Source organism: Salmo salar, chromosome ssa03 (assembly GCF_905237065.1).
Source record: "Salmo salar chromosome ssa03, Ssal_v3.1, whole genome shotgun sequence".
Taxonomy (NCBI): Eukaryota; Metazoa; Chordata; class Actinopteri; order Salmoniformes; family Salmonidae; genus Salmo; species Salmo salar.
Genome location: NC_059444.1, coordinates 83,325,719 through 83,340,970, shown reverse-complemented (window position 1 = coordinate 83,340,970; position 15,252 = coordinate 83,325,719). Strand labels below are relative to the sequence as shown.

Genomic DNA, 15,252 nt, shown 5'->3' with positions numbered 1-15,252 from the left:
CCAGACCACTTTAACAGGCCTCTGTACCAGACCACCTCAACAGGCCTCTGTACCAGACCACTTTAACAGACCTCTGTACCAGACCACTTTAACAGGCCTCTGTACCAGGTATCAGGCTATCAAAGGCACTCTTTATCACATGCATATACAATACACTGTTGTTGTTGAAGCTATTGAAAGGCATTTTGTCCTATCCTCCCTTTTATCCACCCTGCTAACCTTTGGTTGTTGGTTGTTCTTGGGTCGAGCTGAGAGCAACATTGCGCAGTCTTTATTTTTAGCTGGTTGACTCCACTATGATGGGCAGTGCACAAATAAGCCTTAACCAGGCAGCGTTTGTCATCACTACCAGCAACCTACTAGCGCTGAAAGGAGCATCTGTCTAGCATTCATTTGAAGTCTGAGCGGTAGAACATGCTCTAACAATTATTTTCTGTGGCGTGTTGTAGCATTCACTATCCTCTCCCTTCTTACTCTGGCACAAGACAGTTTCAAGGCCCCCCGTAATCACTTCCCTTGGTTAGCGTTGACACAATGCGACAGTGTCTGTCTTTACCATTCAACAGGTGACACTGGTGGAGAACGTAGGCAGGCGGAGTGAAACCAGCAGAAGGCCTGTGTCTATAGGATTGTGTTTGTATGTTTAACATGGGACGTATTGGCCTGTTCCTCTGGGTTTTATGTGGTATAATGTGGTAGTAGCTCTTTCCTGAAGTCAAATGACCTAGTGGCCTCATGGGTGGAATGTTATTCATATTTTTCATAATTTCATACTTAATAAACATATATATTTTTTAAACTTAGAAAATCCGGTGTTTCTATTTCACACAGTTTTGTTATATTTCAGTCTTCTGTGGTGTATATAAAGTGTAATATTGGGATGCAAACTCAAAATGGAATACATTTCAACTCTATATCTGACATGGTACAGGTGTTTTTTATTTTTAGCCCATAGCCGTGTGTGTGAGGTGGATACTTTTGTAGATGTGTTTAAGACTGCCAAGAAACCCTCTGTGTGACCCTGATTTAGCCCACTGCACTAAAAGCTTAACGGATGTTTGCCGTTTTTAATGTCTGCTCAGTGTAAACATAGAAGGTAAATGTAAGGTACGGATGGAACTAACAGCAGATGTACTTGATGACTCCAAATCAGAGCTGATGCTGTTGTGTGTTCATTTTTATTTGAAAATGAAAATCATCAACAGTGTAAATGTCACGTCCTGACCAGTAAAAGGGGTTGTTTGTTATTGTAGTTTGGTCAGGGCGTGGCAGGGGGTGTTTGTTTAGTGTGTTTCGGGGTTTGTTGGGCAATGTTCTATGTTAGTCTATTTCTATGTCTGTGTCTAGTTCGTCTATTTCTATGCTTAGTTTATTGGTTTGACCTTCAATTGGAGGCAGCTGTTTCTTGTTGCCTCTAATTGAAGGCCCTATTTAATAGGGGTGTTTTGTCCATGGTATTTGTGGGTAGTTGTTCCGTATGTAAGCTGTGTGCCTTACAGGACTGTTTTTCGGCGTTGTTTTTGTTTAAGTGTTTGTTTTGGTTTTCTTCGTAATAAAGGAAGATGAGCATACACATTCCCGCTGCGCCTTGGTCCCATCCTTACGACGAACGTGACAGTAAATGTCAATAAAATATGCTAACTTTAGGAGCTAGAAAACAAATAAGTCCGATGCCCAGTGGCCACTACGTCGTTATTCTGGGTCATTTGATGCAGCTTTCTTTTGAGACTTGGCCAATACAAATGAAGCCAAAGAAAGCAGTAGTGAATGTCTTGTGTATTGAGTCCAAGCCTTGCAGCTAGTCAGAGGTCCAGGCCTTTGGCCTCAACACCACGGCCCACCAGGAAGGCTAAGTCCTCCCGTGGTTGGTATCATGACTCAGGGTTGTGTTCATTAGGCACCAAACAGAAGAAAGTGGACAAAAAAATGTACTTCCTTGTCCAATAAGAAACACTCATTTTCGTTTTGTGTTGCAGAATGTTTTGAAACGGAAAACGCTGCATGCCCTAATGAACATGACCCTGGTGTAGCCAAGGAACAGTCCAGTTAGCCAGAGGATCTCTTTAGCGCCCGGGGGCGTGTGGGCAGTGTTGGGGGTGAGGTGTTGAATGATAGGGTTGAGGCGGATTTTCCCCCCCAGCTAAGTGCAGAGGGGAGTTTAGGAGGTCACGTATCCTCATCCTGGCTGGTTCCTTCTAGAACTTTAAACCTGAGATCCAGCTGGCCGACTGACCCCGGGGATCCTACATGGCTTAGATGTTCTACTTTCACTCCAATTATTTCTGTGTTAAAGATCTCTGGACTGTGGAAGTCACTTGATAGCTTAAATCTCTTGTCATTCAAGAGTTGTGATATGTGTTAGAATGATGTTAAATGTGAGAAATACTCATTTGTGATTGAATGGTTTTAATTACAAACATGAAGACACAAATGTGATAGTATGTGTTCTGGTATTAATTGATTTCCTTATGATTCATTATTCTGGTAGATCGGTGAACATTTCAGTGTCTCAAATAAAATGTACATCCAACTGAGGAAAATTAAAACAAGTAAATATTGTGTTGTTTATGTGTTTGTTCAGTTAAATGAGCACAAGGAGCAGTCATTATGGCTGAAGTAAAGTTGTGTTGCCTGGACACTTAAGGCAGGTTATAAAGCACTATACTGTGTAATGACACTCCTATTACATATGTTGTAATAGATGTATTTCAGATTGTGTCCATCTGTAATATGTACTAGATGGGATCATGTCCCCAGAATGTCACAATCCTTTAAAAGGGATACTCTGTGTACTCCACATGTACAGTGATGACATAAAATCCCCTCTCACATATAGGGCTGAATTTCTATTCAAATGACCAAACTTGACCAACAGCAGACTCCTGAACAGGTAATCAAATGGCTACCCGGACTATTTGCATTTAACCCACAACATTATGTGGGTTAAACAATTATTGAATAATGATGGACAACTATATGATTATCCAGAATTTATTAGAACACACAATGTTACATTCACTCCCGAGGAGTATCACATTGTTGTTAGAGCTGTCCCTAAAGGTGCTATTCTTCTTTTAGGAGAATATAACAATACTCCAAGTGCAACTGCTGAGGATTTTGTAGCCTCAATACAGCTAGAAGGAATTGACATTTTCAACTATAAATGTAATAACATGTATATAAGGAAACTATGTCAATATGTTACTATACCCTCTGCTAAAATGTACTGGAATGCAGCCCTAGGACAAGTGAACTGGAACAAAGTTTCATTGTTATCTGGTAAATATTGTATATCTAATAAGGTGAAAGAAGTATCATACAAACTCATTCATAGAATCTACCCTGTAAAGACCTTTATTATACACAGATTTAACATAGCTATTGATAACAAATGTGTATTTTGTGGTTGTGATCCAGAAACTCTTGACCATTTATTTTGGGACTGTTCTTATGTCAGAAGATTTTGGATTGAGTTAGAAGTTTTTATTTTAAAATAAACAACTATTAATGTTAATCTGAGAGACTCTGATATTATGTTTTATTTTGATCCAAATGATTTGGACCCTGATTTAACTTTCATTGTTCATTTGTTTATCTTTCATGGAAGATTCTTTATCCATAAAATGAAGTGGGCAAAGAACAAACCCTTCTTCACATTATTTAAGATAGAATTGAAATATTATTTTGAAATGATCAGTAAATGTAAGAACAAAAAAGCAATACGCACCATAAAAGTATTTAACAAATTGAAAATGAATCTTGATATGTAATACCCCTGTCTGTTAGGTTTATGTACTCTTGTTTGTATATTTCAGTTTTTTTGTATTTGTTGTGTTCATAATAAAAAAATAAAAAATAAACAATATATAAAGAAAGCTATAAAAAATCAATTTATTTAAAAATACTGTTATAGCCTTGCTACTGTATATAGCCTTGCTACTGTATATAGCCTCGCTACTGTTATAGCCTCGCTACTGTATATAGCCTCGCTACTGTTATAGCCTCGCTACTGTTATAGCCTCGCTACTGTTATAGCCTCGCTACTGTATATAGCCTCGCTACTGTTATAGCCTCGCTACTGTTATAGCCTCGCTACTGTTATAGCCTCGCTACTGTATATAGCCTCGCTACTGTATATAGCCTCGCTACTGTTATAGCCTCGCTACTGTTATAGCCTCGCTACTGTATATAGCCTCGCTACTGTATATAGCCTCGCTACTGTATATAGCCTCGCTACTGTTATAGCCTCGCTACTGTATATAGCCTCGCTACTGTTATAGCCTCGCTACTGTTATAGCCTCGCTACTGTTATAGCCTCGCTACTGTATATAGCCTCGCTACTGTATATAGCCTCGCTACTGTATATAGCCTCGCTACTGTATATAGCCTCGCTACTGTTATAGCCTCGCTACTGTATATAGCCTCGCTACTGTATATAGCCTCGCTACTGTTATAGCCTCGCTACTGTTATAGCCTCGCTACTGTATATAGCCTCGCTACTGTATATATAGCCTCGCTACTGTTATAGCTTCGCTACTGTATATAGCCTCGCTACTGTATATAGCCTCGCTACTGTTATAGCCTCGCTACTGTTATATCCTCGCTACTGTATATAGCCTCGCTACTGTATATAGCCTCGCTACTGTTATAGCCTCGCTACTGTATATAGTCTCGCTACTGTTATTTTTCACTGTGTTTTTTACTGTTGTTTTTATTTCTTTACTTATCTATTGTTCACCTAATACCTTTTTTTTTAGAGCCTGTTTATAGCCTGTAAGTAAGCATTTCACTGTAAGGTCTACACCTGTTGTATTCGGCACAATTGACAAATAAACTTTTGATTTGACCAACAGCTGTACAAAAAAGAGTGTCTCCTCTTTGACCAAGTCTGACTTATGTGACCAGTTTTGTGGTCCAGTTATGGATGAGGAGGTCTTCTCTGAGCTTCTGCCCCACATCGGTCACCACCAGCCGTGTGATTTGTGACGATTACACAAGCAACCTGGCATGACCTCCATTCTCCAGGCCCACGCCCCTCCTCGTAGTTTAGTTACCAGCTCAGATGACAGAACCATGCCAAGAGCAATATTCCTAGATTTTATTCCTTTTGATCCTTGGTTCAGCTTGATCTGGACAGACATCTCCAACATTATACCTCCCAGGGCCAGAGCTTTGGAACATTTTCTGCTCTATGTTTGTGGGCGAACATTTGGTGGTATCTGGACTGGACTGAAGGGGAAGTACAGAGGAATGCATGAGGTCTGATCATGTTTGAAGGGAGGAGAACTTGATGTCTGGCTTTTTCACGTTCATTCAGAGAACATTTTTAGGAGGTACAGTTTTGGTAACCATGACTGATTGATAGGTGAAAATGAACAGTACTTGCTGACAGGATGTCATTTATGACTTTGTGTTATTTAGATGATTCAGTTATAAATAATATACTGCTCAAAAAAATAAAGGGAACACTTAAACAACACAATGTAACTCCAAGTCAATCACACTTCTGTGAAATCAAACTGTCCACTTTGGAAGCAACACTGATTGACAATAGATTTCACATGCTGTTGTGCAAATGGAATAGACAACAGGTGGAAATTATAGGCAATTAGCAAGACACCCCCAATAAAGGAGTGGTTCTGCAGGTGGTAACCACAGACCACTTCTCAGTTCCTATGCTTCCTGGCTGATGTTTTGGTCACTTTTGAATGCTGGCGGTGCTTTCACTCTAGTGGTAGCATGAGACGGAGTCTACAACCCACACAAGTGGCTCAGGTAGTGCAGCTCATCCAGGATGGCACATCAATGCGAGCTGTTGCAAGAAGGTTTGCTGTGTCTGTCAGCGTAGTGTCCAGAGCATGGAGGCGCTACCAGGAGACAGGCCAGTACATCAGGAGACGTGGAGGAGGCCGTAGGAGGGCAACAACCCAGCAGCAGGACCGCTACCTCCGCCTTTGTGCAAGGAGGAGCAGGAGAAGCACTGCCAGAGCCCCTGCAAAATGACCTCCAGCAGGCCACAAATGTGCATGTGTCTGCTCAAACGGTCAGAAACAGACTCCATGAGGGTGGTATGAGGGCCCGACATCCACAGGTGGGGGTTGTGCTTACAGCCCAACACCGTGCAGGACGTTTGGCATTTGCCAGAGAACACCAAGATTGGCAAATTCGCCACTGGCGCCCTGTGCTCTTCACAGATGAAAGCAGGTTCACACTGAGCACGTGACAGACGTGACAGAGTCTGGAGACGCCGTGGAGAACGTTCTGCTGCCTGCAACATCCTCCAGCATGACCGGTTTGGCGGTGGGTCAGTCATGGTGTGGGGTGGCATTTCTTTGGGGGGCCGCACGGCCCTCCATGTGCTCGCCAGAGGTAGCCTGACTGCCATTAGGTCCCGAGATGAGATCCTCAGACCCCTTGTGAGACCATATGCTGGTGCGGTTGGCCCTGGGTTCCTCCTAATGCAAGACAATGCTAGACCTCATGTGGCTGGAGTGTGTCAGCAGTTCCTGCAAGAGGAAGGCATTGATGCTATGGACTGGCCCGCCCGTTCCCTAGACCTGAATCCAATTGAGCACATCTGGGACATCATGTCTCGCTCCATCCACCAACGCCACGTTGCACCACAGACTGTCCAGGAGTTGGCGGATGCTTTCGTCCAGGTCTGGGAGGAGATCCCTCAGGAGACCATCCGCCACCTCATCAGGAGCATGCCCAGGCGTTGTAGGGAGGTCATACAGGCAAGTGGAGGCCACACACACTACTGAGCCTCATTTTGACTTGTTTTAAGGACATTACATCAAAGTTGGATCAGCCTGTAGTGTGATTTTCCACTTTAATTTTGAGTGTGACTCCAAATCCAGACCTCCATGGGTTGATAAATTGGATTTCCATTGATTATTTTTGTGTGATTTTGTTGTCAGCACATTCAACTATGTAAAGAAAAATGTATTTAATAAGATTATTTCTTTCATTCAGATCTAGGATGTGTTTAAGTGTTCCCTTTATTTTTTTGAGCAGTGTATATGATTCAACAATAAATATCTTCTCTGTTTACTGTCTAGGTAAATCCTTTGTCAATATGTTCAGTTATGAAGGAGAAACAATGCAGTAGAGAATTTGCATTCGTTGTTCTGTTCATATAGTTTAGGGTGTTGTTAGTTCTGTCCACATAGTTTAACGTGTGGTTTGTTCTATCCATATAGTTTAGGGTGTGGTTTGTTCTGTCCATATAGTTTAGGGTGTTGTTAGTTCTGTCCATATAGTTTATATTTATAGTTTATATTGTTAGTTCTGTCTATATAGTTTATATTTCTATGGCTGTAGTGCTGCTGTGTAACCTGACCTGGTTGTGGGCCCCTAGTGGCCCCTGTACGGTACAGTCAGGGGCCATAAAATGATGGTTGTTCCTGGGTAATGGGCACACAAGGACAGTCCTAACAGGCTGATAAGTCTACAACAGAGGGTTATATTTGGAGGAGGTAAAGCAGAGGGGTAGAGAAAGTCTGACATATTCTCCCCTCTTTATGACAATGGGGTTGTTAGGGTGTGGAGCAGAGAGAGAGAGAGAAAGTGTCTGTGTGCGTGCGTGCGTGCACACTCCTATCCCAGGTTGTTATGAAACTGGGGATTCCCCCACTACACACACACAAACACTATCTATGGTGGTGTTGTGAAACCATGGCTACATGAAACAAACCTGTATTTTCAGCTGTCTGTCTAATTAAAGAAGTGATCATACTGTAGTAGCAGCTGTGATCAAATGCAATAAATAACATAGACATTCAAATGTGGAGATCACACACACACACACACACACACACACACACACACACACACACACACACACACACACACACACACGACATAGAATGCTAGAATGCTAATGAATGGGGTCACTGCTAAATGTACCCCCTGGAGGAATTGTTCATCGCAAAGCCATGTAACTGGATATAAATATCTCTCATTCAACATCCCCTCTTCTCTCCACTTACAGTATGTCTCTGGGCCTGGGAGACAGATAGACAAGAATCTTTCTGGGCCTGGGAGACAGATAGACAAGAATCTCTCTGGGCCTGAGAGACAGATAGACCGGTATCTCTCTGGGCCTGGGAGACAGATAGACCGGTATCTCTCTGGGTCTGGGAGACAGATAGACAGGAATCTCTCTGGGCTTGGGAGACGGATAGACAGGAATCTCTCTGGGCCTGGGAGACAGATAGACCGGTATCTCTCTGGGCCTGGGAGACAGATAGACAGGAATCTCTCTGGGCTTGGGAGATGGATAGACAGGAATCTCTATGAATATCCTGCCTGCAGCTTCTATGAGAGGTCTTGTATGCAGCCTGTGGCTGAGTTTGAGTTAAGGTGCTTGGAGTACAACTGATATTGGCCATTTTAATAAGTGGAACACTAGCCACTTTAATAATGCCACTTTAAGAATGTTTACATATCTCGCATTACTCATCTCATATGTACTGTATCCTTCACTATCTATTGCATCTTAGTCGCTCTGTCACTGCTCATCCATATATTTTATACTAATATATTCTCATCCCATTCCTTTATTAGATTGTGTGTATTAGGTTTTGTTGTGGAATTGTTAGATATTACCTGTTAGATACTGCTGCACTGTCGGATCTAGAAGCATAAGCATTTCTACACTCGCAATAACATCTGCTAACCATGTGTATGTGACCAATAACATCTGCTAACCATGTGTATGTGACCAATAACATCTGCTAACCATGTGTATGTGACCAATAACATCTGCTAATCATGTGTACAGTGAGGGAAAAAAGTATTTGATCCCCTGCTGATTTTGTACGTTTGCCCACTGACAAAGAAATGATCAGTCTATAATTTTAATGGTAGGTTTATTTGAACAGTGAGAGACAGAATAACAATGAAAGAATCCAGAAAAATGCATGTCAAAAATGTTATAAATTGATTTGCATTTTAATGAGGGAAATAAGTATTTGACCCCCTCTCAATCAGAAAGATTTCTGGCTTCCAAGTGTCTTTTATACAGGTAACGAGCTGAGATTAGGAGCACACTCTTAAAGGGAGTGCTCCTAATCTCAGTTTGTTACCTGTATAAAAGGCACCTGTCCACAGAAGCAATCAATCAATCAGATTCCAAACTCTCCACCATGGCCAAGACCAAAGAGCTCTCCAAGGATGTCAGGGACAAGATTGTAGACCTACACAAGGCTGGAATGGGCTACAAGACCATCGCCAAGCAGCTTGGTGAGTAGGTGACAACAGTTGGTGCGATTATTCACAAATGAAAGAAACACAAAAGAACTGTCAATCTCCCCCGGCAAGATCCATGCAAGATCTCACCTCATGGAGTTGCAATGATCATGAGAACGTTGAGGAATCAGCCCAGAACTACACGGGAGGATCTTCTCACTGATCTCAAGGCAGCTGGGACCATAGTCACCAAGAAAACAATTGGTAAAACACTACGCCGTGAAGGACTGAAATCCTGCAGCGCCCGCAATGTCCCCCTGCTCAAGAAAGCACATATACATGCCCGTCTGAAGTTTGCCAATGAACATCTGAATGATTCAGAGGACAACTGGGTGAAAGTGTTGTGGTCAGATGAGACCAAAGTGGTGCTCTTTGGCATCAACTCAACTCGCCGTGTTTGGAGGAGGAGGAATGCTGCCTATGACCCCAAGAACACCATCCCCACATCAAACATGGAGGTGGAAACATTATGCTTTGGGGGTGTTTTTCTGCTAAGGGGACAGGACAACTTCACCGCATCAAAGGGACGATGGATGGGGCCATGTACCGTCAAATCTTGAGTTAGAACCTCCTTCCCTCAGCCAGGGCATTGAAAATGGTTCGTGGATGGGTATTCCAGCATGACAATGACCCAAAACACACGGCCAAGGCAACAAAGGAGTGTCTCAAGAAGAAGCACATTAAGGTCCTGGAGTGGCCTAGCCAGTCTCCAGACCTTAATCCCATAGAAAATCTGTGGAGGGAGCTGAAGGTTCGAGTTGCCAAACATCAGCCTCAAAACCTTAATGACTTGGAGAAGATCTGCCAAGAGGTGTGGGACAAAATCCCTCCTGAGATGTATGCAAACCTGGTGGCCAACTACAAGAAACGTCTGACCTCTGTGATTGCCAACAAGGGTTTTGCCACCAAGTGCTAAGTCATGTTTTACAGAGGGGTATTATTTCCCTCATTAAAATGCAAATCATTTTTTGACATACGTTTTTCTGGATATTTTTGTTGTTATTCTGTGTCTCACTGTTCAAATAAACCTACCATTAAAATTATAAACCGATCATTTCTTTGTCAGTGGGCAAACCTACAAAATCAGCAGGGGATCAAATACTTTTTTCCCTCACTGTATGTGACCAATAACATCTGCTAACCATGTATATGTGACCAATAACATCTGCTAACCATGTGTATGTGACCAATAACATCTGCTAACCATGTGTATGTGACCAATAACATCTGCTAACCATGTGTATGTGACCAATAACATCTGCTAACCATGTGTATGTGACCAATAACATCTGCTAACCATGTGTATGTGACCAATAACATCTACTAACCATGTGTATGTGACCAATAACATCTGCTAACCATGTGTATGTGACCAATAACATCTGCTAACCATGTGTATGTGACCAATAACATCTGCTAACCATGTGTATGTGACCAATAACATCTGCTAACCATGTGTATGTGACCAATAACATCTGCTAACCATGTGTATGTGACCAATAACATCTGCTAACCATGTGTATGTGACCAATAACATCTGCTAACCATGTGTATGTGACCAAAACATTTGATTTGATGTTGATTGGATTTGATATCACAAAGGGTTGTTTTCCTCAGTTTATACAACAGAACAGATCACTTCTACTCATCCTCTGGTTTTGTTATTCACATACTGTATGGTGCCACTCACTGACTTTTCATAGTTGTTCATTTCGTAGTTGTTTCTTATGCTTTAGAACCCATTAGTCATTTTATTTCTAGATTGACACCATCCCTGTAGACCCCAGCAATAGAGAGAGAGATTGAGACAGCGCTTTTACTGATTGATATGACCCTTGATGTAGCATGGTGGTAATTGGCCACTGTAAAGCCTCTACTGGAACGTTTACGACACGCAACAGTCAGCACCTCTCTCTCTGTCAATTAAATTACATCTAAAGGGCTTTATTGGCATGGGAAACATGTTTACATTGCCAAAGCAAGTGAAATAGATATTAAACAGTCACACACACACGTTTTGTCCTAAAACAGGATTTACAATCTCAGGAAGTGGTGCACTATGTAGGGAATAGGGAACCATTTGGGATGCAACAGCCATAGAGGTGGGTCATACCAGTCACTTTTGGGCTGTGATTGCAAATCATGTTTTAGCACAAACAAACCTTTCCCATTTCCCCCCCACCAGCCTCATCTGTTATGCCAGTCAAACCAGTCCAATGTGCAAAGATTCACTAGCAGAGACTGACTTCAGACCTGCTGTTTCTCTCCACAGAGGAGGAGGTGGCGGATGTCCTGAGCAACATCCTGAGAGACAGATCACACATCGACGAGACGCTGAGGCTGGCCTCTGAGGAGAACGCAGCAGAAAACTACCATGGTAAATAATACTTTAAACATATTACTGAAGCCCAGAGTTGTTCCTGGTCAGGTCATGTGGTAAAGAAAAACTCCTGGCCCTAAATATCAAGTATGATCACATCTTAATAGGCTGTAGAGCTTTAGATATTGTTGACGTTATCAAATGTCATTGTTGAGCATTAGCATTATTACAAAGATATTGTAAGATACAAGAAGACATGCAGTAGAGCCCTTTGCAGATATTCATGAGACATGTTTGCACCTGGTGTGACATGGGACATGTACCAAATAGCACCCTATTCCCTGTGTAGTGCACTTCCTTTGAGCAGGGCCCATATGGCTGTAGTGTAGTGCACTAAATAGGGAATAGGATGCCATTTGGGATGCAGATTTGGTTCTGAATTTGTCGCGTTATGTCTGTTAATTACCTGTCAAATGCCAGTAGTGTTATTACAGAGAAAAATGCATATTTCTGTTCAGATAAATGTACTCAGTATGTTCCCAGTCCTGCTCTGATGTGTCATTATACTAATCTATGGGCTAATGGAGCACATCATAGAAAGTAATGATGGGTGATCCTCTATGGGTCTGTGGGTACTTGCCTGTGTATGTGTGCGTTCCAAATGACACCCTAGTCTGTACATAGTGCACAACTTTTCACCAGGCTCATAGGTCTCTGGTAAAAAGTAGTGCAATATATAACGAATAGGGTGCTTTTTGGCACGCTGCCTATAGCGTTAGTTAGAGAAAGAAACACGTGGTGCCAGAGCCTTAATGGACTTCTTCTCCATTAGCGCTAATGGGTAACATCGTTAGTGTTAACGAGTCCCAAATCTTCTGTTTTTAATCTGTTTTCCTTTTATCTCCTCTCGCTCTCTCGCTCTCCCCTCTCTCTCTCCTCTCTCTCTCTCTGAACCCTCCAACTCATTCTCATTCCATAATGACTTGTTTGTCATTTAATCAAACCTTTTCTTACTGTTCTACCTCTCCTTAACTGAAACTCCTGTACTCTACCTCTCTTTCTCCTTTCTTTCATCTACACTCCTTATCATCTTATTATGTTTCCCTCTCTTACCCGTGTCTTACCTTCTCTTACCATTCTACCTTTCCTCTTACATGAACCAACTCTACCTCCCTCTCTCTCATTCCATCCAACTCTACCTCCCTCTCTCTCATTCCATCCAACTCTACCTCCCTCTCTCTCATTCCATCCAACTCTACCTCCCTCTCTCTCATTCCATCCAACTCTACCTCCCTCTCTCTCATTCCATCCAACTCTACCTCCCTCCCTCTCATTCCATCCAACTCTACCTCCCTCTCTCTCATTCCATCCAACTCTACCTCCCTCCCTCTCATTCCATCCAACTCTACCTCCCTCCCTCTATCTCATTCCATCGACATTCCTTCTTACCATGGATACCAGGGTTCAAATACTTTGACTCTTGGGGGTGCCCAATACCACACTTAAAATATATAGACTCTTGGGGTTGCCCGAAGCCACTTGGGGGTGCCCGACATTCATATTTTTGACAATTATGGGGGAGCTTACATTGATATTTAAATTCATATGGTGGCCCTAATTGTTATGGGGGATGCCCAGCCTCTCCTATCCCCCGCTGTAATTTGAACCCTGTTCTTACCATCCTCCCCTCATTCTCTCTCTTTCTCTCCCCCTCCAGCTGCTATTCAGAAGTTACGTAAGATCTACCACTCAGCCATCAAGCCCATGGAACAGGCCTATAAGTACAACGAGCTCAGAGCACATGAGATCTCAGGTACAGTGAGGGCTTTGCTTGGCACACTGCTGCCGCTTCAGGTTGTTAGTGTGTGTTGGCTTGATCTCAGATCTGTTTGCGCTATCATGTCACCTTTTCATTTATTAGTTGACATGATAGCACAAACAGATCTGGGATCAGGCTAAGTGTGTGTGTATGTGTGGACTGGTTTCCCTGTTTGGGTTGACATGGTGACTGAGGGTTTGTATCCCAGCTAGTGGTCTGTGCACTTAACTTGAACTTTTGCATAAATCCTGCATAGAAGTCAACTTGAGTTGCATACACAGACCTCAGGTTAGCATTTGGACCTGACTGACTGCTGACTGATCTGTTTACGCACAACACTGATAGGATGGAGTAAAGAAAAATCTCCTAGGCTGGCATTACTCTGGCCAAGAAATATACTGTATATATGCTTTATATCCCTATGAAAGAACCCACTGCCATAGATGTTTTAAATACAATGAGTGGCTCAAGAGCTCATCAGTATCACATATCCATTGTCATATAAATGTGTGTGTAATGTGCTATGTAAAGCCCATGTTGAGCATCAGGAATAGCGCCATATACATACAATCAATTATCATGTATTACTGGAATAGAGCCATATACATACAATCAATTATCATGTATTACTGGAATAGAGCCATATACATACAATCAATTATCATGTATTACTGGAATAGCGCCATATACATACAATCAATTTTCATGTATTACTGGAATAGAGCCATATAAATACAATCAATTATCATGTATTACTGGAATAGAGCCATATACATACAATCAATTATCATGTATTACTGGAATAGCGCCATATACATACAATCAATTATCATGTATTACTGGAATAGAGCCATATAAATACAATCAATTATCATGTATTACTGGAATAGAGCCATATAAATACAATCAATTATCATGTATTACTGGAATAGAGCCATATAAATACAATCAATTATCATGTATTACTGGAATAGCGCCATATACATACAATCAATGATCATGTATTACTGGAATAGAGCCATATACATACAATCAGTTATCATGTATTACTGGAATAGAGCCATATAAATACAATCAATTATCATGTATTACTTGTAATGTAGTCTGTGTGTAGCTGGTGTAGAGGAGTCAGGCGCAGGACAGCAGATATGAGTAAATAAACGTATTTTACTCGGAATAGGCAAATACAATACAAAATCAGCGAGCCCACATAAACGGACCGTATTACATAAAAACAATCACTCACAAACAAACATGGGGGAACAGAGGGTTAAATAATGAACAAGTAATTGGGGGATTGAAACCAGGTGTGTAAGACAAAGACAAAACAAATGGAAAATTAAAAGTGGATCGGCGGTGGCTAGAAGGCCGGTGACGTCGACCGCCGAACGCTGCCCGAACAAGGAGAGGGACCGACTTCGGCGGAAGTCGTGACATTACTGGAATAGAGCCATATAAATACAATCAATTATTATGTATTACTGGAATAGAGCCATATAAATACAATCAATTATCATGTATTACTGGAATAGTACCATATAAATACAATCAATTATCATGTATTACTGGAATAGAGCCATATAAATACAATCAATTATTATGTATTACTGGAATAGAGCCATATAAATACAATCAATTATCATGTATTACTGGAATAGAGCCATATAAATACAATCAATTATCATGTATTACTGGAATAGTACCATATAAATACAATCAATTATCATGTATTACTGGAATAGAGCTATGTAAATACAATCAATTATCATGTATTACTGGAATAGAGCCATATAAATACAATCAATTATCATGTATTACTGGAATAGAGCCATATAAATACAATCAATTATTATGTATTACT

At 41.5% G+C, this 15,252-nt stretch overlaps 1 protein-coding gene across 2 annotated transcripts in view; it reads left to right on the top strand.

Moving 5' to 3' along the window:
• Nucleotides 1–15,252, top strand: part of LOC106601888 (sarcalumenin) — a 36,265-nt gene that overhangs the window by 9,153 nt on the left and 11,860 nt on the right. For both annotated transcript variants that reach the window (XM_045715641.1, XM_045715640.1), the window contains exons 2-3: nucleotides 11,525–11,629; nucleotides 13,290–13,385. In XM_045715641.1, the coding sequence (XP_045571597.1) occupies nucleotides 11,525–11,629; nucleotides 13,290–13,385 (201 nt within the window). The remainder of the gene's footprint in view (nucleotides 1–11,524; nucleotides 11,630–13,289; nucleotides 13,386–15,252) is intronic.